Below are 27,099 nucleotides of genomic sequence, written 5' to 3'. Positions count from 1 at the left end.
TGCAGGCCAGTTTGCAGCAGGGGATGCATAAGAGGCAACCATACATTGACATTTCTCTCCCTCTCTCCTTCCTCTCTCCTCTAAAGATAAATAAATAAAATCTTTTTAAAAAAAGAATCAACCAATGAATGCAGAAATAACTGGAACAACAAATCAATGTTTCTCTCTCTCTCTCAAATCAATATTTAAAAAAACTTAAGGAAACTTATGTCCACACAAAAACCCGCAGTTTATTCATAATTGCCAAAACTTAGAAGCAGCCAAGATGTCCTTTGGTAGGTGACTAGGTAAATAATCTGTGGTCCACCCAGACAGTGGACTATTACCGAGTGCTAAAAGAAAATGAGCTATGCAGCCATTAAAAGGCACAGAAGGACCTCAAATGCATATTACCAAGTGAAAGAAGTCAATCTGAAGAGGCTACGTACTATATGATTCCAATTATATAACATTCTGGAACAGGCACAACCATGAGACAGCGAAAGCGTCCGTGGTCACCCAGGGGTTCAGGTGGGGAGGGAGGGGATGAACAGGCAGAGTGCAGAGGGTTTTCAGGGCAGTAGTCCTACTCTGTGTGGTACCATAATAATGGGTACATGTCATTACACATCAGCCCAAATACACAGGACGTGTACCACCAAGAGCGAACCATAACACTATCTATAGACTTTGGGAGGTAATGGCGTACTGATGTAGGTTCATCCGCTGTGACAAATGTGCCGCTCCAGGGGGAGAGATGTCACATGTGGGGCAGGGGCTACATGGGAATTCTCTCTGCCTTCCTATTACTTTAGCTGCGAACCAAAACTGCTCTAATAAATTAGTCTTACTTTAATGAGACCTTTAAATAGTAATGATGATGATATGCTACTATTATTAGCTACCCGTTGAACACTCCTAGTATCAGGCACTGTGGAAATTGCTTTGCCCGGACTCTGGAGCCACAAGACCCTTGCACATGGATGCGAGGGGAACCAGGCCGCCGGTCAGAGTGCCTTGTGACGGTCACTGCGGTTCACAGAGTAGAGCCTGCAGTTGAGGCGGGGAGAATTCCAGCTGAGCTGGTTGCTAGGGGCTTCTGGGCACCTCAGTGTCTGCATCTGTGCCGTGGACATGCCTGTCTTCCCCCTTTCACAGCACGGTGGAGAGAGGGGAATGGCCGATGCACGTTAAAATGCTTTATTAATATCAAGCAGATGTAAAACTTTGGTTTTCCCTAGGACTTTTCTTTCCTTCTTGCATCTTCCTTTGGTTATTCCTCTTTTCATTCCTGAGGTTTTTAGAAATAATTGCTTTAGAAAGTCCTGGCCTACCTCAGCTAAGCTGAGAAGAAAAATGAGGTGAAAGGTTGTAGTGTGAGCCAGAATGAGGAGGGGCCCTGCCAAATGAGGCCAGGGCCCTGAAGGAGACACCTCCGGCTGGGGACTCCTCTTCTCCAGCTCTGGCTCCCGGCCCAGGCCCAGCTCAGCTTCTACGCTGTCCTGGCAGGCCTCACCAGGTGACCTTGGCTGCAGGCTCCTGCTGTCCCTCCTTAGTCCCCTGGCCGGAAGACCTTCCCCACCCCCACCCTGCCGGCCTGGGGACCGATGGCTCAGCCCCAGCTGTCTGCTCAGGTAACACAGGCATCTGGTCACAGCTTTAAAGAATTAGGGGAAACATTGCATCCCTTTCCCCCCCCATTTTTATCCCATCAAAAATCATTCATCACAACATCACAGTCTGCTCTTCTGGGAGGTGAGAACAGAGAGAAAACTCTGTAGCCTGGCCCACCCTGAGTCCCTTATGAAACAAGGCAGGGGTGTAAAGGAACAAAAAATGTCCATTGCCTGAAATCTGGAGGCCCAGGGGGTCAGAACGCAGGAGGAAATCTGACAGGCAGAGGAGGAGGAAGAAAAGTAACCTAGAAAAAGGGGAGAAGGAAGAAGCCGAGGACCCACTTCATTTGCTCCAAGAGGTACACAAGAGGCCAAGCCCAGGGATACCCCCCTGTTCCCTGAGAGCAGAGCCAGGCTCAAGGACCCAGGCGAAGGGTTGTGTGGGGGAAGCCCCGGACCAGACCAGGAAGAGCCATTGTGACCACGGGCAGGGGACCCCGCCTTCTGAGCATTGGTTTTCTGGTCCATGCAATACGGCTACTCATGGAACACAATTCCTGGGCTCACTGTGAAGGTCAGAGGATTTATTGTGTGCCCGACTGACGCCGTGCTCTGCGTGCCTCACTGCGCAGATGGCGCACAACACGGTGCTGGGCACAAGGCAGGCACAGTGGGAAGGGCAGCTTCTGAAATGCTTCCACCAGGTTCAGAGCCAGGCATCAGGATTTTTGAAGTACGGACGCAAAAATGGCTGGTGTCTGAACGAGGCGGGAGGGTCTTATTAATGGCAGCTTTGTGAATATGACCTCGCCTACTGTTGTGCATGATGTTACTATTAAGGGAAACTGAGTGGAAGGCATACCGGTTGGATCTCTGTGTGATTTCTCACAAATGCATGTAAATCTACAATACTCTTAAAATAAAAAGTAAATCAAGTATTCTCTCAGTGGGGAAATTACGTTCAGACCCCGGCAGACTAGCCTAGGCAGAGACCACCCCTGGGAGGGCAGGCGAGCTCACGGAGTGCACGGCTCCGAGAAGGGGCCCTGCTCTTCACTGGACGTTATCCCACTTTGTACGTTCTGAAAGTTGTACCAGAACACATGTCGTGTCGCAATGTAATTAGTTAATTTAAAAATAAAACCTAAAACTAAGGTGCTTTCAGCCAGCGTCGCCACGGCCCTGTGAGGTTGGCCACACAGAGACCGTCACCCAGACCTGAGGCTCGAAGGTGAAGATAGCCCAGGCTGAGAATGCAGCGCATCTGGTCCTGGTCCCGAGCTCTGTCCTTGACTAGCCTCCTCGTCATGTGACGATAAGGGGGTGGGGACACTGAGGAAAGCCCAGAGGCGAAGGGTGGCCAGCTACCTAGAGTGCCCTGGAGGTGCCCGACCTAGTGGTCACCGAGCTCCTGCCCAGACCAGCAGCATCAAGACCTCCGGGGCAGAGAGCACCTGCAAAGCACCACAGCAGTAGCAGGTGGTGACACAGACAGGCAGACCGAGCTCTAGCCCTGGGTGGGGAGACCGGGGTTGTCGTCCCCATAACTGTCAACATCTGGTTAGGTTTTCTTGAGAAGGTCACCATCCCCTCTTCAGGGCTGTTTCTGCTGCTTCATGTTTAACTCAAAGGCAGTTAAACCTGAGTGTACATCAGTCTGACCTGGAGGGGCGGCTGAAATGCAGGTTGCCGGGCCCGCCCCCAGAGTTTCTGATTCAGCAGGTCCCGGGTGGAGCCCGAGGACTTGCATGTCTAACAAGCTTCCGGGTGCCGCTCCTGTGGCTGGCCCACTCTTTGAGACCCACTGGAATCGACCACCTCCAATCTTCCGTCCATCCCTATCAGAGCTGATGGTCTATGATTTTGTGAGAATTATTTCCTCCTACTCCATTCCAAAAGTCTCCACAAGCCCTCCCAAGAGTGTATTATGCTTTGGATACTGGACCGGGGCCGTGGGACTAAAGGTGGTCAGGTAACAGGGAAGCAAGGTCCTGCGTAAAAGAAGGATAAGACCTGTATCCACGTGTCCCAAGTGCAGGAGGCAAGCTGGCCAGCAGGGGGCTCCTGGGCACCTTCTCTGCTCAGAGCTCCCAGGGAGGACACCAGCTAGGCTGGTCCTGGCAGCATGGTAGGGACAGGGCGCAGGAGGTGGCTTTCAGGCAGGCATTCTTGCTCTCAACAACTGCCAGCCACCGAGGTATGTGGATTGTTGAGATCTGGAGGTCTAGATCCCAACCCCAAATGCTTCCATCTGTGGGAGACAGACGTTCTGACACAGAGAGGGAGGGCCTGGCAGAGAGCACTGTGGTCCAGGACACAGGAATGCCCACAGTAGGCTCGTCCCAAATAATATTTCCTCCATCCACTCCCGAGCACCCGCACTCCCAGCCCCAACCCTCCTGCCCTTCAGTACCTGGCTCCCACGATGAGCTGGTTCCGGGAGGGATCCAGAGCAAGTTGGGAGAAATCTCGGACTCCGGGGTAGGTGAAGTTAGAGATCCAGGGCTTCAGGTCTAGGGGAGGGAGAGCAAACACTCAGTCACCGCTGGACCGGGGGCTCCAGCTGCACGAACAGTGGACAGGAGAACGGAAGGGCTGCGGTCAGGGTGAAGTTAGGGTGCCGTGAGGCACCAGGAGACCTGCGAGGGCCAGCCAGGGGTGGGCACTGAGGGTGGGTGTTGGGGGTGGGTGCTGGGGGTGTTGTCACTGTTCCTGCTGTGTTCCCTGGCTCAGAAGAGAGCCCCCCCCCCGCCTCCAAGCTGCACAAAGGGAGACCTGTAATCACCCTTGACTCCCTCAGTCCCTCACTAGCTGCATCAAACCCACTAGCAAATCCTGACTGTTGTACATGCAACTGTCTGTCTCTGAAATCCACCCATCTTGCCCTCTGCACCCCACCCCCAATCCAAGCCACCAGCATCTCTTGCCTGAACTGGTGCCAGCAGCCTCCTAACTGGCCTGGCTTCCACTCCTGTCCTTCCAATCCCTTATGCACAAGGCGACAACAGAGAGTGATCTTTCTAAAATGTAAATCTGGCTGCATCACTCTCCTGCTTGGAGACCTTTGTAACTCTCAGTTCCGCCCTGGCCTGGTAGCTCAGTTGGTTGGAGCGCCATCCCACACACCAGGAAAAGGTGTGGGTTTGGTCCTCGATCAGGGCACGTATCTAGGTGGAGGGTTTGATCCCTGGTTGGGGCAATACTTCTCTCTGTCTCGAATCAATAAACATATCATTGGGTGAGAGTTAAAACAAAACAGAACCTAAAAAGCTCCCATTTACCCAGAGAAAAAGTTCCAACTCCTGTGAAGTCCTTTGAGTTCTGGCCCCACTGTCCTCCCAAGTCAGATGCCTGGCACGCTCAGTATTTAGCAACCCAAAGAAAGAGCAATACTTTACACTCCCCTTACACTCTCTGCTCCAGCCACACAAAACTAGAACATTGTGCACTTCTCCAGATCTCGTCCACCGGAGCCCGCACACTTTTGCACTTCTGTTCTCCCTCAGTGGAACAATTCCTGTTCCCCCCACCCCCACCTCCACCTGCTCCAAGAAACCCTCCCTGATCCCCCAGGCCAGGGTGAGGGGCTCCCATAGACCCCTAGTCTACTGCCCTTGCTGCCCCCATCTCTCTGAGTGTCCATCCCAGGGGTTTGTCCTGGGGGACGGGGAAGATCTTGCTTCTTGGATCTCCAGGCCTGGCTGAGTTGGACTGAATGTGTGAATAATCCTCAGCTCCCTTCTGTACTAGAAGAATCAGGTTACCAGACAAGGCTCCACAGACGGTGGGAGGTCAGTGTCCATCCCTGTCTCCAAGGAAAGGTCTTCCCATCCAAGCCCAAAATCTTTCATGGGCATTGGGTGGGCAGACAGGAGACCATGCAGCCCTTGGATGCACGGGCAGTGGTGTGGGGAGGGTACACCTGGGGAAGGGTGCTCAGCTGACTCTTTCCCTGTCATGAAGACCAGCTTCTCTAGCCTTGGTGCATGGCCCCTTACTGGCTCCCCCTCACCCCTGCCTCTTGGATGGGAGGGAACTGCCCAGTAAAGAGGCAGAGGAACTTTCAGGCTGATGGGGTGAAGGGGGATGTGTGAAGCCCTGTGCTTCCTCCCCACAGTGCATTAGCAACGGGCTCACAGGAGGCCCGAAGGAGCGTGCATGTGTGTGTGATCCAGGGGAAATAAATCATCGCTCGTTATCCCTCCACTACAGACTGAAAGCAGCCCTTCATTTCTGCACGACAGGCAAATGCTTAATCGCTCACTGGAGAACTGGAGGCTTTGCGAGTTGGATGTTTTTCAGAAAATTGTAAAATGCAAAATTAAAAAGAAGAAGAAGAAGAAGAAAGAAATTCTGCAACAAAGTGAAGCTAATCCTTGGGTTTGCCTTGCCCCCAGCAGGTGACTGTGGGTTGGCAACTGTGAGGTAGTTGCAGTGACATCTGTGCAATATCAGTATAAGGAGTACATCTGGAGTCAGGTGTGCTGGGTTTTTAGCTGACCTCAGGGCCACTCTCAGAAGAGGATCAGGGTCCTCTTCCTCCAGGAAGCTTTCCTGGATTATTACCTCTCCAACCAATCTTACTTTGTTCTACACTCTCCCTACCCTTTCTGTTCCATTCGCATTGTATGCTATTGCAACTCTGAACGTGCTCAAGTGTGTTTTCTCTGGGGGGACATGTGTGGAAGGCTTGCCTGTCTCCATCAGACCGGTGCTTCCCAACAGTAGCCACTGGATCACGCTTTAGTTCTCTCTTCCCTTTCACAGAGGTATTCTGGATGTGGGCAGCCCAACAGGGGAAGCGTGGCATGCATGACCAGTCTGCAGCAAACCAGGAGAAACTCCGTCTGGGGACTTCCCAGCTCAGTCTTTGCTCGGGCGGGTCCTTGGGCAGGAGGGAGAGGGAGAGGAGCAGGGCAGGAGGCAGGCTGGCACTGGGGAGGAGGTGGGTCAGGGGAGTAGAGGGTGGAGGCCCCTTCCGGCTTCTGTCCCTTTCTCCTAATGCAGAAGAGACTGGCATGGGCGAGGGGAAGGGAGAGAAGGGAGACATGTGCAGCCCAGTGATTCTGGGGAAACCTTCTTGGGAAGGCAGCCAGCTTCCTCTGATTAAACAGCCAAGGAGGACCAGAGGGAAGGCGGTCTTTAAAACACCAAGCACGTCCTTGAGCGCCGTGTGCACCGAAGGCTTTGGACAGTGTCTTTAAGAGAAAAATGACATTCTCCATGACGCGCCTGTGATTTTAATTATGTATAGTCGATTCAATTACCCACTTTGTGGATTAACCACTGGCGGTGTTGACTCCGTATTGGCTGCTCCCTGGGGCCTAGAAAGGCCATGCTGTGGCCAAAGGACTAATGCACAGGCCGAAGAAAGACACACGTGGGTCCCCTTAAAAGAAACCCAGAGCAGAAAATTTAACCTCACGAAACAGGAAAATGTCAGATTCTGCAACTGGCAGCTGCTCTAGGGCATTTCAGGGTATTTCACAGATCAGTCAGATGTCAGGGGAGGAGGAAACTCACAACTGCAGGGCTGGAAACCCACAGGTCCGTCAGAAATAAAGTGTAACATAACACGGGGTCCTGGAAGCCGGGGAGTCAGTGCTGGGCTGGATGATGGCAACTTCTCTAGAACTCAGTGTCACTCAGAAGACAGTCCAGGCGAGGGCTGGGTCCCTAGCATGCACTCAGCCGCGCAAAAGGATGTGGGGGGTCTGCAGGACTGGCTGGTCCTGGTCCGGGACCCCTGCACTGGGGAGCCCAGGGAGGGACATTTAAGAAACAATGTGATTCTTGAGTGCTCAAAACAACAACCACCACCAAAAAACCCCTCTAAACTCTTGTTCACCTCTGAGGCCCCACAGGGTCTCGCTCTGTGGCAGGCGTCAAGCAGGACCCAATAAAAATTTAGTGAATGGATAGGAAAACCCAAAGCTGTCAGAAGGGGGAATGAGGTAAATTGGTTTAGGCCAGGGGGGCTGGGGAGGAAAGCCAGTCTCCAGGACTGACAGACTAAGATGACAGGCCACCTCCCCTTGCCCACACGTAAGGGAATTCCTTGGTGACTCTGTGTCTACCCCGTATGTCAACCTGAGCCTCCTTCCTTCGCTCTGAAAGGGGTTCATGGCAAGTCAAGTCATTTACACGTGAAGATCAAACGTGGTGCCAAGGAAGCCGGGCAGCAAAGGTGCACATCTCCCGCGTGTCTGCCGTCCCCACCCCCACCCATATACAGACCAGCGGGCTGGGGGCTAGGGATTCCCCTGCTCTCATTCCATCGCCCTGCTCCCAGAATCAGCCGCCCAGTAGTGCCCCTGTCGAAGCCCCGAGAAGACGCGTTTCATTAGGAGCTGCCACAGGAGCCCCCAGTGTGAGGAGAGCCCTCAGCCCTCAGAACCCAGCTCCTCCTGCCCCCCACTTGGTCCTTCCCCTCTGTGACAGCCACCAGCAGCACTTGGGGAGCCATCAGAAGTCTAAGGGAGCGCGCCCCCAGATGCCCACCTCACAGCCCCAACTCCTATTCATATGGGCCCCTGCCACCCAAACCCCACGCCGCCCTCAGACTCATGGATTTACTTTCCCACTCGAGTTTCCGTCTTGCCCGTCTTGACCGGGTGTGTGGAACATGGGGTCTGCGTCGGGAAGCTCTGGCAAGTCTCCCCAACACTCTGCACCTCAACCCCTATTTGTAAAAGGAGGGGACAGCCTCGCCCTGCCTCCCTGCCAGGGTCACTGGGAAGGGGAAATAGGCTTAAGAACCTGGTGGCCCCTGAGACTACGTCAGTGTGAGCTCCCACGAGGCTCTAGGTCCGAAGTGCCAATGTGATGATAACACAGGCAGGGACCCCCACTGGCTCACAGCGTGTGGGAGAGCAACCAGGAAGCTCCAGTCCTGGCGTTTTGCTTTGTTTTTAGAGTCTCGTCCAATGTGCATACAAATTTCAGAAATTCTTATTGAGAACTGATGCCCAGCAGTTCACAAATCTCCGTTTGGCAAACCCTTTAACTGGACACTGGCAGGCCCTCCCTTGACAGATGGAAGGAGTCATTAGTCATCAGGACCCCTTTCCCTGGGGCCTCCCAGGACCCCAAGGATGGGCATCCCTGCAGCGGTCTTAGAGCAGGAGGAATCTTCACAGAGATCACTAGTGAAGTCCCTCATTCTTCCCCCCAGGGAAGCCACGACATACAGCCCATGCTTCCAGAAGACCTAGAGCTCAGGTGACCAACTGACCCTCAGCCGGCCTGCCCAGAGTGTCCACACCTGGTTCTCTAGTGAAGAAATCCCAGAGAAAGGCCCCTCCTCCCAGGTAAACAGGAGGGAAGGGCCTGAATAAATCGTCAGGAGACTAAAATCATACCCTACAAAAAAATGATCATCCCGGGACTTCCAGCAGCTAGAGGGACCCGGCTGAGGTTGGACCTAAGCCCTTCAGGACAGGGTCTTTGCAAAAAGAACTGAGTGGGAAGGGGGTCTCACCTGCAAAAGCCACAGTGGGGTGTTCCCTTAGGGCACACAGCTGCTGCTCGCTGCTGGGGTCCCCGGCGACATCCTGGGAGCTGGAGAGGTGGACCAGCAGCAGTGTGAGGCTGGGTGGCAACAGAGTGGCAGCCAGCAGTCCCAGGAGCACCATGGTGGGCCCCTCCGGGGTCCCAGCTCCCAGAGGCAGGCGTGGGGAGGACCTGCAATGCAAGCAATGAATCTCACCGTGGGCTCCCTTGGCACTGCCCAGTTCTCCCAAGTTCCCAGTGGTCGGTGGCCCCACGTTCGGCTTTTGTTTAAATAAATTTATATTTAAATAAATTTGTATTTTGTTTAAATAAAATTATATTATAGTTACATAACTAACTTTATGTTAGTTAGAGTTTATCCCAGTAATGCAAAATTATGGATCATATTTTGAAAGCTAATTTTCCTTGGAATGGTATTCTACACAAAACTGGCAAGTTCTAGAGCTTTTTCTACTATGATCCCAAATGGCCTAAAATTCTTTTTAATTATAAAGGTGGTATCTTAGGGATTTTAATGAACAGAACTAGGCCAAATGAATAACCAGTTGTGAGAAGATAAATTTGGATCTATAGCTCGCTCCTTACTTACACTAGGAAAACTTCCAACTGGATACAAGATTAAATGCTAAGAATAAAACCAACAAAATACTAGAAGAAAAGATAGGCAGTAATCTTTATAACCTTGTGGTGCAGGACCATGACTCAAATTCCAGAAGCTATCAAAGAAAAGATTGACAGACTTAACTACACAAAAATCTCAAACTTGTGCAGGTCCCCCCCAAAGAAAACAATACCAGCTGAAGTCAAAAGGCAAACAACAAAATGAAAACAAATATTTGTGCCCTGGCTGGTGTATTGAGCGCCAGCCTGCGAACCAAAGGGTCATGGGTTCGATTCCCACTCAGGGCACATGCCTAGGTTGTAGGCCAGGTCCCCAGTAGGTAGAACGTGAGAGGCAACCACACACTGATGTTTCTCTCCATTCTCCCTCCTTGCACCTCTCTCTAAAAATAAATAAATAAACAAATAAAACCTTTAAAAATATTTGCAATTCATATCACAGACAAGAGGCTAATGTTTCTACTACGTAAATAACTCCTGGGAATCAAGAAGAAAAAATACCAACAATCCGGTAGAACAGGAATATATTTATTTGCAAACCAGGCTTAAAAATGTAAATGATACTTATTCTCACTCATAATAAGAACAATGCAAATTAAAACTCAGACTGAGATACTTTTGCTCAGCTGTCAGTGTAGCAAAAGTCCGAGCTAGACGACACACTGTGGGAAAGGAGGCGGCCCCATTCACTGCTGGCGGGCGTGCAGAGTGGCACAGCCACCCACCCGTGGAGGGAACCGGACAATGTCTGGCAGAACGACGGAGGCGGTTCCCCTTTGACCTGATTTCTGGGAGTCTAGGCCAGTGCCAGTCAAAGGTGGTCCACGGGCCTGTGTCAACCCACAAAGTGCAATGGCTCCGTGGGAAGATACATGCAGTGATTCGGGAGTGTTTACAGCCTTTCCGGTAATCTGACAGAGTCATTTTTGTGTCTGTTGGATCTAATCACAAAATATGTGGGCTTGTATTTAGCCGTTGTTTTTTTCTCAATTCACTTCTCTAGGGATTCACTTTTATTAAATTTTACCTAATCATCCACCTGCGACAGACTGTAAATTGAAAAGTAAAACCTGTTCTTTCATCACAGATAATTGGGGAACAACGTAGACTACAGAGGTACCTGCCCCTGTGCAGAGTCCCTGTGCGCACAACAGTGTTCCTGTGGCAACCTTCGAAACAGGAGAAGACAGGAAGCAAGCAAATATCTAGCAACCAGAGACTGGTTAAATAAGCCATGGTACACTTTGTAATGCGATACCATGAAGCCCTAGGAAATATATCAGGATTTTCACTAGATTTTGATATAGAGAACTCTCCAGGGAGAGTAAGTGAAAAAAGGGAAGGTGTAAAGTAGTATAATGGCATGTTGCCTTTTGCGTAAAAAAGAGAGTAGAGATAAGAAGATATATTGATATTTATTTATCTTATCATTAACATGCACTGGGAAAAGAAACCTAATTAAAAAAATAAAACTACCTACAAAAGTAGCAAAATAGTGATCCAGGCTTCTCAATATGTGTCTTTTCATATTACCTTCATTTTTGAATGATGAATATGTTGAATATTACCTAGTCCATAAACCTTTTTTTTAAATTAGTTTTGGTTCCCTAAGACTTCTAACACGGATGGCCCCACAGTCCCAGGTGGCCCAACCACACCCTCTGATTAGCTCGGACCCTCTTCCTGAGGTCCGCCATGTCCCCGAGCTCTGTCCGCGTCACATCCAGCACACACGCATCTCTGAGTGACCTTCTCAGTCTTGCTTCCCTCCTCTGTGAAAGGAAAGGCCGAACGAGCTCAGGGAGTTTCCCTGGGCGTGGGGTGGGGGAACCAATCAGAATCACCTCCCCTGAGGGTGCTTCTGCTGAGCCTCAGGTGAGTGAGCCCAAAGGTGTTGCTGCCAGCCTCCCCAGGGCTACAGGCCCCTGTTCCTGTCCCTCTCAAAGACCCTTTGCTCCTAACCCCTCCTCTCTCTTCCCTTCCTACTGCTACTGCCTTACCCCAGAGGTCTGGATAATCACAATAGGATAGCTTTCTTCCAGGCCTAAGTTTTCCCACATGCGTGTGAAATGCAATAACACCTGTCCTTGCTGTAAGACTTCATGGAAGTACTCCCCTGACCATACAGCGTGTGTGCCCAGCAAAGCCCCCTTCTCCCTCACCCTGCCCATCCTGCCCCACAAAGCAACAGTTCCTAGAGCACTTCCTTGATTCCTTCATCCTAGAGTCTGCCCATCCCTCTCAGCAGAGACCCTCTGGGAGGGGGTTTGGCCAGAACTCACCCCTGGAGTGATTTTTCACACTCACTCACTGAGTTATTCCTCAGTGCTAAGCTGGGTCCTTCCTGCTGCCTGGGGTTGGCACTGCTGCCCGGGGGCCAGCCCTCTGGGGCAGATCAATCCGGGTTCAAATCCCAGTTCTTCTCTTTACAAGCTGCATCTCTGGGAAAAATACTTAACTCCCCCCTGCCTTAATTTCCCCAAATTGGGAGTGAGAATAGCAAAACCAACTCCCTCGGCAGACACAAGTCTTAAAGGAATTACTGGATTTTAAAGGCCTGGAACAGAGCCTGACAGACGGTGAGCATCCATTAGTGAGAACTGCTCTGATGCCCTGGGCGGCGGGGTGGGGGTGGGGGGACTGGGGGGTTTCCTTTTGCCCTTTGATGCCTGTGCTGGATGCCTTCCTCTGTCCCTCCACCCTCTCTCCTCCTTCCAGCTCCTGCCTGAGCTGCATCCAGGGACCCCCTCCCTCGGTTTGGCCTGGTGGGGGGAGGGCACTGGCAGAAGATGGGAGAAGGGAGGGAGGGAGGGTGGAGGCAGTAGAGTGAGCTCCTGTCCAAGCTTCTCTGCCTCTAGGTTTCAGCAGTCAACCCAAGGCCAGGGCACCACCCCCTCCTTGCTGCCCCAGGGCACCCGCTGTGAACACCCCCAGTGGTTCCCTGGGGGTGATAACTTCGCTGGGCTTTTCCTCTCTCAGCTGCTCAGGACATCTAAGGTGTTAGGACAACTCTGTCCCCTCATCACTCCCCACTCTTCTCCTGTCCCCTGCTCCCTTCCCAGGCGCCCCTGCCTCCCCACCCCAGGTCTGACTGCCACCCTCACAGCCCCCACGTGTCCCCCCACTCCCCGCTCTGCTCCACGTGGCCAGATCCTGAGTTCCGGGGCCTTGAAGTAAGAGCACATCCGGGGCCCTTCTCCAGACCCAGGCCTTCAAGTTCCTAGTTTCCACAGCAGAAGTTCCACTCACTTATGATTCGTATGTAAATACATCTTCCAACTTCTTCTCAAATCCATAATTGCTAGATTAATATCATTTCCTCCAAGTGGGCTCCAGCACAGTGTGTCTGCTGTTTGAGGAGAAGGGAACGGGCGTATGAATGGGGAGGAAAGCACCGAAGGCAGGACCTGGGTGCTGGGTCTCCTCTACTCAGGTGAAGGAGGAGAAAGAGGAAGAGAAAGCCAGAGCAGCAGGCGGCCGTGCACACCACACGCAGACTGGAGAGTTCAGACACTCTGGACACTCACTAATCGTGGAGGAGACAGGATCAGGCTTTTTTCAGATGAGCATTCCAAGTCTCAGGGGTACGAAGGTAGACCAAGGGGTTGCTTAGGAATCCCACAGGGGCACACACACAGGCCTGTTTTACCACCACCTTCGAGGACCTCTTTTTGCCCTTGGCGAGGAAGCCAGCAGACCCAAGGAGGGTGCAAAGGAGGGACAGAAGGATCTGGGCAGCAAGGAATGGGGCAGGAGGGTGGGGGGCTGATGGTCAGGGCAGGGCTCAGGGAGGTGGGGCTCTACAGGGGCCGCACTGAAGAACAGAGAGGCGTGGTCCATCCCCACATCACCCAGAGTGTCACAGGGTCTGACCTTTCGAGCAGACTTCTAGATACTTGGTGAGATGGGGAGAGACTTCCCAATTCCCAAGAATCCACCATCTTTGGAAATTACCTCCCCTATATTCACAGGTCAAAGGGGTAGCTCCCCCCAACCCATCCTAGCTGCTTGCTCCAAGGGGAGTCATGTGGTTAAAATAGACCAATCAGATGCTCTCCTTTGGCAATTTGGGTGCATAACATCTCCCCCCAGCAGAGTCAAGTCGTTCTTTCTGGAGGAACCTGGAAGATGTAATGTGGGCCAGGTGGGGTGACATTCTTCCACCTGTCACATGGGCTGAGGAGAGGGGCAGAGAAAATCTGGACAGAGGCCAGTGACAAGAGAAAGCGCGCAGAAACTCCCCTCGATGCTGACAGTCTTCCAGTTCCCAGTTCCAGCCCGTTCCTAAGATCTGGGTAAGTTCTACTTCCATAACCCACCCCCGGATCCTTGTAGTAAAATTCCTCTTGTTTTTGGTAAGTCAGCCAGAGCTGTGTCGGACCAGGAGCCGCCTACACACCACTGCCTCCTCGCGTCCATTCCTGCCCCTCTCCTTCCTGAAGGAGCCTCAGCACCCTGTGGGGTGGGGGCAGTGGGCTCTGCCGAAGCCATTCCTAGCCCTCAGACAGGGGTGGCGAGGGACAGGCGGGAGGAAGTCACTGGTGGGGCTTTGGGGGAAGTGCTCTGAGAGTACTTCTTTCTGACCCCACGACAGGCAGGCTGGGTGGTGCTACCCTGTTCTCCACTGCTGCAAGGGACTGTCCCCCAGTGATAAGGACTGTGGTGCAGAATGGCAGGTGGAACCTGCCATGTTGGTGCCGGAACCAGCTGTGGTCTGCCTACCTGTGGACTTCTTTTCCACGTCTGACCACCACAGCTCCGGGCCTGTTCCCTTGCCCGTACAATGGGGAAAATGGGGACACCCACCTCACAGAGTTCTTATGAAGGTTAAATGAGTAATCTTGTCAAACAGGGTTAGAACAGTACCGGCCACAAACTAGGCATTGTATAAGCATTGGCTATAATTCCTATTACTATCATTATCATTATTAGAAATAATTCACTCCTAATTTGTTCACATTCTTGTTTTTCAGGTATTGGTTATCATTAGCCAGGTACCATTCGTATCTCATGCAGTTTGGTTTCTCATACTCACAACCAACACCCCTACGACTGGCACGAATTTCTACTTTAATACATTTGTCTGATCTGACATTAAAATAATCCCAGAATTCCTCTTCTGGCAGTGCACAGCAGAAGCCTGCCACTCTTCCTGAGGTTTGTAGGGCTCCGTGGGAAGTCCTGAGCTTGGGAGGCTGCCAGGCCTGCGTGCGAATCTGTTTTGTCACCTGCACAGTAAGGTCAGTAATAGTCCCTTGTCGTAGGGAGAATGCTTCCAATGCACCCAGAAATAAGTCTGGCACAGAGTAGGTCCTTTATGAATCCATTTACATAAATCTATTCATATACATAAAATACTCAACTAGCTACCTAAGTGTTTGTCCCAGATTCATCATTCATGCATTTATACAAAACTTCACTGAGCATTTACTACATACCTACTATGTGCTGGGCCCTGTATACATAGGAAAAGTGAGGGAGGGGAGATGCCCATATGACAGAAGTATAGTCTCTGCCTTCACGGAGCTTATAGTCCAATAGAGGAGAGGAGACACTTCCCCAAGGAACACTGTATCACAAGTCGGAGACAGTGACGGCCTGAGACTGGGGGTCAGGATGGATAAGGGGGCACAGAAAGCCTGTGCTTTGCCCTGTCTCAGGGCTGCTTGTCACTGGCTCTGCAGCAGGGCCCTTGCGCCAGGAGTTGGAAGGAGGGAGGCAGAGCAGCAGCTGACTCCTGCTATTTTGGGAAACCCCCGGTGATAAGGAAAGCATTTCCCCCAGTCGTCGGCCAGAGCCTCTAGTGCCTTCTCTCTCACTGCTGCCCCAGTTCCCTGTAGTCCTCGACATGGGGTCACTCTAACGATGCCTGAAGGCATGTGAACGCACGTGCATGTACTCGTGAGAATGCACACCCACGCAGGCAGCCCCTTGAGGATGCCTTCTCTGGGCCTTCTACAGGGCTCTTTCCCAGCACAGAGAGTGGCAGAAGGATGAGCTAAGAATGTTGGAGGGGATGAAGCTACTGAGCACGAGAGAGAAGGGCAGAGGGCCAGAGCTGTCAAGGCCCACAGTTAGAGAGGAACCTCTGCTTTTCTCTCTGGGACAAAGGATGAGGAAGACAGGAGTGGAGAGACTGCGTGTCTGTGTGCGTATGTGAGCCGAGTCCCCCACAGAGCCCACGCTGGCCTCCCAACAAGCTCCCCCTGCACAACTGTGCCTTCCCCCACTTGCCAGAGAGCCAGCCTTCCTACTGTGGGAGAGGCTGCACTGCCACACTGAGGACCATCCATCCTTCATCATTCCCTTCGGTACAAGGACGGATAAGGGAGTCTCAGCCTTCCTCCCGGTTCTGGTGCCACAAAGGAGACGGCAGCATGGCTACATGAGCAAGGAGCAGACCGTGAGGGGGTCTGAAGAGAGGTGCCAGGGGCCTTGGGCAAGAGAAGTGAGAGGAACGCCAGCAGGCTGGAGGTCAGAGATGCCTCACGAAGAAGGCAGAACTCAAACAGGGCCTGGAGGAAAGCAGTGGGGACTTCCCCAGGCATGGGGGCGAGAGCATTCCAGGCAGAGGGAACAGCGCACGGCACAGGCCAAGACTTGGCCCTGGATCAGCCTCACGTGACCAATCCGATGAGGCTACAGAAATGAGCAGAGGGAGAGGAGTCTGGGAAGAAAGACCAAGGCCAATCCTGGGAGACTTTAGCATCACGGGAGAACCTGTAGCATCAGGAAGTTTTCTTCTGCTGAAAAAAAGAGCCCGTTGATGGCTTAAGGCAACGGAAGGACATGGTCAGCTCTGGGTCTTCATTAGCTACATACCATTTGCATCCCATGCAGCTTTTAGAGTTGGTTTCCCATACTTACAACCAATACCCCTACGACTGGCACAAATTTCTACTTTAATACATTTGTCTGATCTGACATTAAAATAATCCCAGAATTCCTCTTCTGGCAGTGCACAGCAGAAAACCGCCACTCTTCCTGAGGCTCCGTGGGAAGTCCTGAGCTTGGGAGGCTGCCAGGCCTGCGTGCGAATCTGTTTTGTCACCTGCACAGTAAGGTCAGTAATAGTCCCTTGTCGTAGGGAGAATGCCTGCAATGCACCCAGAAATAAGTCTGGCACAGAGTAGGTCCTTTATGAATCCATTTACATAAATCTATTCATATACATAAAATACTCAACTAGCTACCTAAGTGTTTGCCCCAGATTCATCATTCATGCATTTATACAAAACTTCACTGAGCATTTACTGCATACCTACTATGTGCTGGGCCCTGTATATATAGGAAAAGTGAGGGAGGGGAGATGCCCATATGACAAAAGTATAGTCTCTGCCTTCACGGAGCTTATAGTCCAATAGAGGAGAGGAGACACTTCCCCAAGGAACACTGTATCACAAGTCGGAGACAGTGATGGCCTGAGACTGGGGATCTGGATGGATAAGGGGAAGATAGGTGGCAGTGGACTGTGGGAGGGGTGAGTTGGAGTCCACCAGCTATCTGCAGGGCAACTCTAGGAACTAGAATTGATTGGGTGCCTCTTCCTCCAAGACAACCAAGCCCTACACCCAGAGCATGGCTGGGTCTCAGTCCCTGCTTGCACCTCGTGGGGGAAACACCAACCCAAGTGCAGGAGGTGGCCCTGGATAGAAGCAGGGAGAAAATGGAAGACCAGGTAAGAGAGCTAAACCCCCAAATTACTGTGGCTAGGGGGCTCCTCCAGAGCAACCAGGGACTTGGCTTCAAATTCATCATCAGAAGAGAAAAGGCCACCTATGAACCTAAAAGATGATGGCTTGAATAAACCCGGCTGCTGTCCATTGAGAATGTGCCAGGCCCTATGCTAAGCTCTTTCCCTGCAAGAACTCATGACAATTTGGCAAGAAACCGAAGAATTGCCTTGTGATCACCACTCTCCGTTGGTAGGAAGAAACGGAGGTGAGTGGGGCCTAGGAGCACACCCGAGGTCCAGGAGGCCTCCGCAGAAGCCACTACACACACCCACTTCCCTGGAGGAAAGTGGTCCCGCCCTCCTGGCACCTTCGGCAACCCTGACTCCCGGAACTCTCCGAGCAGCCTTAGAAGCTTATTTTGGTTTCCTGAGTTGGCTTCCTGACCAGGGAGAGCACTTTCTAACTATAAATTATTGAACTGACTTCCTGCTACAAATTAGCCTCCAGTGAGTTTGGGATATGGGAGCCAGTTTTTCCAGGTCCTGAGCGGCTCTGAAGAAAGAAATTCCATGGGCAGCCGATGGACAGGGAAGAGTCCAGAGGCCGGAGCTGGCTACCCAGATGACTGCCTGGGAGACTCCCCCGGCCCAGGCCCCACAGCTGGGAGCCAGTGTGGGTGCAGAGAACGACATGCTTCCTTTTGTCCCCACCTCAAGCTTGGCCCTTGAGCCCTTGAGGACCTTGGGGAATGAGGCTCCGCGGTCTTCCCGGGTCCCCTCCCTTCTAGTCTCCATTCAAAGTCTCCACTTGGCTGCCTGCCTGGGAAGGGGGAGAAAAATAGAAGGAAAAGAAAAGAAGAGGAAATAGGGGGGAAACCGGGAGCAGGAAAGAATGTATTCTGTCTGTCGTTTGGTGGGAGGGGAAGGCGTGGGGGTTGTCCCTCACTCAGCTGTCCCCACCCAGAGACAGAATGGCATCTTCCCACCCACCCATCACTCACTACTTGGGGGGCAAAGTTTAGCCAAGCTCAGCACAAAGATAAAATTGAGATGCAGATTCCTTCCCATTGCTCTGAATAGAGCAGATTGGATACGGCTTTTCCCCTTTTCTTCCCATTTAGACCATCTGGGCCACTGGGGCCCAGGGGGAAGGTTGGGACCAGGTGGGGGAAGGGGACAGAGGCTCCGAAAGCCTGCGTGGCACTTCTCAGCTGTGGAACCTGGGGGTGAGAGTGCGGATGCCTCTTCTGTCCCATCCCCTTTCCCAATAGCAAGTTCATTCCCTGCCTTTGCACTCTGCTCTCAGGTCTGGGCTGGGCCAGACTAGGCTGTGCTGGGTTCTCCTCTCCTCTGTCTATTTCCTAGCAAACTAAAACTCATGTGCATTTGTCCCATCAGTGTTTAGCAGTGCTTCCTGAAGTCCCACCCACATCCCCTTAACTGCAATTAAAAGAAAAAATGTACTCACAAAAAGCTTAATAAGATGAGCTCTTAAAGATCATCTGGTTTAACCCTGTGTTTGACAGATTAGAAAACGAGGCTGGTGGGGGAACTTAGACCAAGTGACACACAACAAAACAACAACAACACCACGTCCTTGTGCACCAGGCAGTGTTCTGCGCTCTGTATATTATGCCATTTAATCCTCACAATGACCTTGGGAGGCAAGTACTGTCATCATCCCCATTTTATGGATGGGGCAACTGAGGTACGAACCCAATAAGTAACTTGCATCTGGTCAAAAGGGTAGAAGCCAGCTCCGCCCCCAGGCAGACCTGCCCCATGCACGGTTCAAACGCACCACGCAGGGACAGGGCATTGTTTGACGGAGACTCGGGAGGAGCACGGGCGCAGTGAGCATCTCGCCGGGACCAGCAGGCTGCTCCAGCAATCGTTTGCAGATGGTGGAGCCTCTGAAAGCACGGCCCACACCCACTCAGTATTTATAATCACAGGGTCTGGACTTGTTTCTATGAACAGTGTAGGTCAACACAGGGTCAGAACCGAAAAGAAGAATAGAAAGGGGATGTTTGCACCACTTGGGAAAATGAGCAAGTGGAAACCTCACGAGGGTAACTTGCAGGAGGTGACACGCCCGTGGAGGAAGACGACCAAATGCGTGAGGAGAGAACATCAGAGGGAGAAGTGTGGGTTGGCACCTGGTCGCTCACTGCCTCTCAGGGGTAGAGCAGCAGTCGTGAGATAGGCAGACAGCATGTTTGGGTGTGGCCTGCACAGATAAGTATTTCCAATGGTGTTGGTGGTGGTATGATGACAAATTGGATTTTATTCTGTTTTCCAAACATCCTATAATATTTTATTGTTTTTGCAATGGAAAAGAAAACAAATGAGACTCGCCTACTTTAATTGCTGGAATTAAATGCTAAGGATGTTACCAAACATAAATCAGGCTTATCTAGTCATTAGAACAGCCTCCTTTTCCTCCTCCCCACGGGCAAGCTCTCTCCGTGGAAACAGTCTGCTCTCAGATCCTCAGTTGCTATATAAAATGGAACTGCACTTGAACACATGCCTACAGCTCAAAACCAGACAGCAAACCCAGCTAAGGCCTAGGCTTTCTGGGGGCTTCAGTGACAGGCTCACTTACTCAACATAAACCTTTGTCAAGGGCCTGTTTCCCCTCAGTCTCCTGAACTTGGCTTCTCAACACCTGAGTTCTGCTATTAGTCAAAGGGATTCTAAGGGATAGATGGTGCTGATGGCTGCAGGGTGGGGTGAACGTCCTTAATGCCATGGACCGGTACACTTAAAGACTTAAAATGGGTCAGTGGGAACATGACATGGGATGGGCACTATGTGAAACAGTATGATGGTTCCTAAAAAGTTTTTAAATATGCCACCTTGGCCGGGTAGCTCAGTTGGTTACAGCATCATCCCCAATATGCCAGCGTTGCTGGTTCAATCCTTGGTCAGGACACATACAAGAATTAACCAATGAATGCATAAGTAAGTGGGACGGCAAATCAATCTCCCTCCTTCTCTCTCTGTCTCTCTTTCTCTGTCTCCCTCTTTCTTGCTCTTTCTCCCTCCCTCCCTTCCACTGTCTCTAAAATCAATAAATAAAAATAAAAATAATAATAAGATGGAGGTGTAGGTGGAAACACTGCGCCTCCTCACACAACCAAGTTTAAAGACAACAAAGTTTTAGTAACAAAAATGCAACCAAAACACAGAAAATTGAACTGTATGGAAGTCCAACAATGAACCATCCATCCAGACGGGTAAGAGGGGCAGAGTCAGTGGCTGGTGGAGTGGGGTTGGGCAGATCCCAGCTGTGGGGTGGCAACGGACAGACCCAGTGAGGGCGCAAGGCAGCTGACTGACTGCAGTCACACATTCACACTCAGATAAACCAGGCAAAGGAGTGAGCAGTGAGACAGACCACACAGGCTAGGGCCCCAGCGACGGGAATTAAAGCCTAAAAGCACCAACTGGAAAAACTTTTGGGGTCGAGGTGCTGGGACAGGCTCCTAGGCTCACAGAGAGTTTGTTGGAGAGACCCACAGGGTCCTGGAGGGTGCACAGGCCCACACACCTGGGAGCCAGCACCAGGGTGGCCCGGTTTGCTTGCAGGAAGCAGCAGAGGAGAGTGAAATTCAAGAGAGAGCAGAACAAACGCCATTGCCCCTCTCTGACCCCACCCCCATGTACAGTGTCACAATCCAGCAAGTGGGTCACCCCACCCTGGTGAACACCTAAGGCTCCGCACCTCACACATAACAGGTACGAAGAGACCAAAGCATTATGGCTCAAGAAGAACAGCGCAAAGCCCCAGAGCCAATACTTCTAAGCGATCAAGAGATAGTCAACCTATCAGATGCACAGTTTAAAACACTGCTGATCAGGATGTTCATAGAACTGGTTGATTTTAGTCACAAATTAGATGAAAAAATGAAGGCTAAGCTAAGTAAAATGAAGGGAAATGCACAGGAAAATAATAGCGATGGAAAGGAAACTGGGACTCAGATCAAGAGAGTGGACCAGAAGGAAGAAAGAAACATTCAATCAGAAAAAAAAAAAGAAACAAGAATTTAAAAAAACAAGGAGAGGCTTAGGAACCGCTGGGACAACTTTAAACATTCCAACATCTGAATTATAGGGGTATCAGAAGGGGAAGAGGAAGAGCAACAAGTGGAAAACTTATTTGAACAAATAATAAAGGAGAATTTCCCCAATCTGGTAAAGGAAATAGACTTCCAGGAAATCCAGAAAGCACAAAGAGTTCCAAAGAAGTTGGACCCAAGAAGGAACACACCAAGGCACATCATAATTACATTAGCCAAGATTAAAATGAAGGAGAGAATCCTAGAAGCAGCAAGAGATAAGGGGACAGTCACCTACAAAAGGAGTTCCCATCAGACTGTCAGCTGATTTCTCAAAAGAGACCTTACAGGCAAGAAGGAGCTGGAAGGAAGTATTCCAAGTCATGAAAGGCAAGGACCTACAACCAAGATTGCTTTATCCAGCAAAGCTTTCATTTAGAATGGAAGGGCAGATAAAGTGCTTCTCAGATAAGGTCAAGTTCAAGCAGTTCATCATCACCAAGCTCGTATTTTATGAAATGTTAAAGGGACTTACCTAAGAAAAAGAAGATAAAAAATATGAACAGTGAAAAGACAGCAAACTCACAGTTATTAACAACCACACCTAAAACAAAAGCAAACTAAGTGGACAGCTAGATCAGGAGCAGAACCATAGAAATGGAGATCACATGGAGGGTTAGCAACAGGCGAGTGGGAGGAGGGGGGAGGAGAAGGTACAGAGAATAAGTAGCATAGATGGTAGGTGGAAAATAGACAGGGGGGAGGGCAAGAATTGTAGGGGAAATATAGAATCTAAAGAACTTGAGACACGTGAACATAAACTAAAGGGGGGAATGATGGGGGAGGTATGTGTAGGGTGGAGGGGAATGAAGGGGGGAAATGGGACAACTGTAATGGCATAATCAATAAAATATATTAAAAAGGAAAAAAGAAAAAGAAACAAATAAAATTACTATATGACCCAGCAATTACCTCTAGGTATATACCCAAAAGAATTGAAAGCAGGGACTTTAAAGGACATGTGTACGTCTGTGCTCACAGCACCGTTATTCACAACAGTCAAAGAGGGAAGCAACCCAAGTGTCCACCCATGGAAGAATGGGTGAGCAGACTACAGCCTATCTGTACAGTGGAATATTATTCAACCTAAACAAGGAGTGAAAGTCTGACTCGTGATACAACAAGAATGCATCTTGAAGACATTATGCTAAGTAAATAAAACTAGACACAAAAGGACAAGTGTTGCATAATCCCATTTACCCAAGGTACTTAAAATAGTCAAATTTGTAGAGACAGAAAGTGGAATGGCGGCTGCCAGGGGCTGGGGCAGGGAGCACAGAGAGTCGTTATTTAATGTGGACAGAGTCTCGTCTATGAAGACGCACAGAGTTCTGGAGAACGGAGAGGGTGACAGAGGCACAGCCACGTGAGTGTACTCAACACTACCAAGCCTTACACTTAAAAATGGTTAAGATGGAGATTTTATGTCATTTGTATGTTATTAAGTATTTTTAAAAAGAGCTCCTAGCCCTGGCTGGAGCCACTCAATCAGTGGATTGAGCACAGGCCTGTGAACCGAAGGGTTGCCGGTTCAATTCCCAGTCAGGGCACACACCTGGGTTGCAGGCCAGGTCCCCAGCGGGGCACACATGAGAGGCAAACACACACTGATATTTCTCTCCCTCTCTCTCTTTCCCTTCCTTTCTCTCTAAAATAAATAAATAAATAAAATATTTTTTTAAAAAGCTCCTAAAATCCACTGAGCTGCGCAGGACCAGAAGTCACGCAGCTGACTCCCATGGTGATGGAGTCTTTCCCACTTTCTGCAGAGTGGCGCCCCCTGCCCACCCTCCCCATCCCCCAGGGCATGCTTACCCCGACCAGACCAGCGAGTGAATCGAGCCTGCCATGGTATTCATGCCCTGCTGCTGCTGTAACCAATGTCCGCAGGCCGAGGGCCTTCAAACAGCGCACTTATTCCCCTACAGTTCTATAGGCTGGAGAGACAACTTGGGCCTCAATGGGCTAAAATCAAAGTGTTGGCAGGACTGGAGGTTCTGGGAGAGAATTTATTTCCTTGCCTTCCCAGCTCGTAGATGCCACGCACATTCCACTCACAGGGCCGGCAACACTGCCTCTCTCTAACCATTCTTGCACAGTCACATCCCCTCTCTCACAGCGGAGAAGGTTCTCTGCTTTTAGGGACCCACCCAAATAACCCAGGATCCTGACTGTCAAGGTTCTTAACTGAATCACATTGGCAAAATCCCTTTTGCCACATAAGGGAACACACTCACAGGTTCCAGGGGTGAGGATGTGGATGTCTTTGGCGAGTCATTCCTCCACCTGCCATGCCCACTCTCCACACTCCCGCCCACTCATCGCACGCGGAAACGTTTCTGGCATCAAGACTAACGTGAGCCTGAATTTTGGAAGAAGGAAGTGCAGCAGCCAGTAGGTCATGATCGCACCACCTCAGGGAGGAAAAAGGAAGCTACAGCTGAGAAGACAGTCCGGGAGCCCGATGTGAGCCCGAGGTGGTGGGGGGAGAGAGGACCAGAGATGGGGAGACCACAGGCACAGGGAAAGGAGCAGTGCATCCCTCGTCCCTCGGGAGAGAAGGCACGCGCGACCCAGGGGGAGAGGGTCGGGAAGACCACACAGGTGAGCCGCATTCAAACAAAGAAATTCATGAACATTGGCACAAAAGTTTTACCAAAGGGCTATTATTATTCACTTCCCAAAAGGACTTCCCTAAGTGTTGTTCAAGTAATGAGTTTCACTGTGTTCTTAAAATAGGTTTTACACCCAATTTCTCAGCAACACGTAAAAGAAGGCTTGTAAATCTATTGAAACGAAGTGAGACCAGTAACATCTGCCGCCTTCTGTGCTGGTGGTGTCAGAGGGAGCGGGAAGGAGGCCCTGGTGGGGATGATGGCTCAGACTGGAGCCCGGGCCCTGGGAAAGCCACCCATTCCATGCTCCTGGTGACCTTTCCTCATTCAAACAGGCACAAGACCGGAGAGGTGACGGAAGGGAAAACAACGGTGGGGGCTGGCCCCAGGGCCCTCTCTCCCCAGAGCTCTGTTCCTTCTGCCTTGCCTCAGAGAGGAGAGATTTTTCAGGGCAGCAAGGACTGGGAGCCTGTGTGGGTAACAGAAACGGTGCCCTCCGGTGTGTGCACAGCACCAGGGCTCACCCAGGGGTTGTTTCTGGAATGGTACTGAGACTTTCAATTAAGGACAAAGCCTGTCATTCTGACACTGTCAGAAAAAAGAATCCAAATGACCCCAAACAGGTAAAATTGCCATGGTATCAATAATTGATTTCGCGTCTCTTTGGGGAGCCAGGGAGCACACGGCTCCAGGAGGAATCAGGGTTTTGGCCTCGTTTCCCTCCTTCTCTTGGCTACGGAGCCTGCCGGAAATCTTCCCTGGGACTCAAAACAGATGATATAAAGGAAGGTGCCATAACAGTTTTGGACACTGTACATGTTTCTCTGCCTTTACCCCGTGCGGGTTCATCCTAACCTCTCAGTTGGCCGTGACTTTCGTTTTTGGTTCATTCTCCCAAATCTGTGGTTCTCCAAGGATCCATTTGCAATTCCCTCTTCTCTCCCTCTGACTGCTCCTAGGGTGGTCTCGGTGCCCACCAGTGTCTCCATCTCCACCCCAGCTCCCCAGCTCCCCTGCCCCCTCTGGACCCCAGACTGCATGGCCATCTCCACCTCAGTCACCCAGACCTCTCTGCCACACGCTTCTCGGAACAAATGTGTCCTCCTTCTCCCTTAACCTGCGCCCCCATTTCCGTCAATGGGACTGCAGCCCCCAGGGGCCCCGACTCACGCAGCGGCATTCGCAGACTCCCCTCTGCCTCGTCTCCAACCCACTGTTGAGTCCGGGCGCTTGTCCCGCTACTGTGGATCCCATCCCAAATGTCAGGGCTGCAGGTGACACAGGAGCTGAGTGTACAGGGAGGGGCAGGGAGGACGGGAGGACACGTGCTCATTTGGACTTGACAGCTGTGACTCAGCTCACCTCTTTACCGCCTCTGGATGTGGGCCCAGGTCTGTCCGTTTTTACAGAAAGCGTTTATATCTGACTTATGTGACATTCCCTTATTTTTCAATGCTGGCAATGACTTGCATTTTTTGAGATCCCAAACAAAACATGTCCGTTTGTGACCTCAGAGCTTCAGCCTCCCTCCCTCTCTCTGTTCCCAGTGCCAGTGTGTCAGTACAGCCACGCTCCCTCCTGGACGGGAAACCACCTGCTGCTCTGGGCCACCTCTCCATCCTCCCCTGCTGGTCTCAGTCCCCACTGAACCCGCGTCGGACTCTTCAGCTTTAGACCCTGGTCCTCCAGTCGGGGAGAGAACGGTGAGGGTGAAGGAGACAGAAGAGAAGGCTGATGCCACTCAGGGTGACAAAGCTATTAATTAACAGAGTTAAACATCTGGTGTTTAATTAACACCCTCCCTAATCTCTCTTCCTCTGGTCCTGTTTCCCTCTCCCAGCAGGGCTCCTTGGTGGGTGAAGCAGGAGCCGGAAGCTGGGGGGCAGCCCGGAAATGGGACTGGAGTTCCTGGCAGGAGGCAGGGAGGAGGAGGAGGAGGAGGAGAGGGGCGGTGAAGTCCTCATGTGTGGAAAGGAAGGGAACAGGTTAGGAAGAAGCAGGTTTAAGCTTCAGAAAGACTCGTCCAGAGGTTTCTTGGGCGGGAGCTGGGGGCAGGAGCTCAGTGTCTAGGATTGAACACATAAGTCTGCAACTCTCCTCGTGGCAACACTGTTGATTGCCTCCCTGATAGTCATTCTTCCATCGGACTCCACGACACCCGCCAGGCTGCCCAGAGTGGCAACACGCCCAGCCCCAGGCGACATGCTTTCCCGACCTCTCGGGCAGTTAGGGACGCTCATGCGCCTCGTTCTGGCCAATGAGGAGTAAACAGAAGTCTGCTGCAGACCCTAGGAAGGTGCTGCTTTCCTTCTAAGAGAACAGACTTGCCTGGCACCCCGTCCCTCCCTTCTCCTTTCTGACTTCCAGAGGGATGTGATGTCTTGAATGACAGCAGTCATTTTGACACTGTGAGACAAGAGGCATGCGCGAGCGACCAAGAGGATAACAGAATATCCTGCTGCTGTGGAGCCAGTGTACAAAGATCTCCGCAGCCCTGGCCACCTCCAAACTCTTGTTAAGTGATTAGAGAAATCCCTTTGTTTAGTTCTTGCAGGTGGTGTTTTCCGTGACTTGCACCTTTAGTGACACACTCCTGTAAACCTTCTTCCCTCCAGGGAGGTAAACTGACCACTCGTTTAGTTAGTGTTAAGTGAAGTCAAGAGCAGACACTGCCGCTCAGAGCACTTCCCAGCCCAGACTGCCCAGGACCTGGGACTGGAAAGCGGACCGCAGCGCGGGTTTGGCTGCGTTAGATGGTGAGCCCTCTCCTCACTGCCTCCCCAGCGACAAGCACAGAGCCTGCCAACTCGCGAGAACTCAGCTGACACATGGTGTGTGAATGAATACATGAATGGGTGGATGAGCTACTGCTTGGCACAGGTGTCCCAGGGACAACCAGCTGGCAGGAAGGGACTCCCAGCAGCTAGCTGGAATCTCGCTGATCAAGACCCACGCTT

General features: G+C 51.3%; 1 protein-coding gene across 2 annotated transcripts in view; it reads right to left on the bottom strand.

Annotated features, from left to right (window-relative positions):
- Positions 1–27,099, bottom strand: part of SEMA5B (semaphorin 5B) — a 119,395-nt gene that overhangs the window by 31,362 nt on the left and 60,934 nt on the right. For both annotated transcript variants that reach the window (XM_037051470.1, XM_037051471.1), the window contains exons 2-3: positions 9,076–9,278; positions 4,009–4,108 (exon numbers count right to left, since the gene is read on the bottom strand). In XM_037051470.1, the coding sequence (XP_036907365.1) occupies positions 4,009–4,108; positions 9,076–9,229 (254 nt within the window). In that variant the 5' untranslated portion in view covers positions 9,230–9,278. The remainder of the gene's footprint in view (positions 1–4,008; positions 4,109–9,075; positions 9,279–27,099) is intronic.

The sequence above is a fragment of the Sturnira hondurensis genome, unplaced genomic scaffold (genome assembly GCF_014824575.4).
Source record: "Sturnira hondurensis isolate 20B ecotype Veracruz unplaced genomic scaffold, ASM1482457v3 Scaffold0007222, whole genome shotgun sequence".
In the NCBI taxonomy this organism is placed as follows: Eukaryota; Metazoa; Chordata; class Mammalia; order Chiroptera; family Phyllostomidae; genus Sturnira; species Sturnira hondurensis.
The sequence above is the reverse complement of the archived record's forward strand: the minus strand, read 5'-3'. Positions and strand labels throughout refer to the sequence as shown.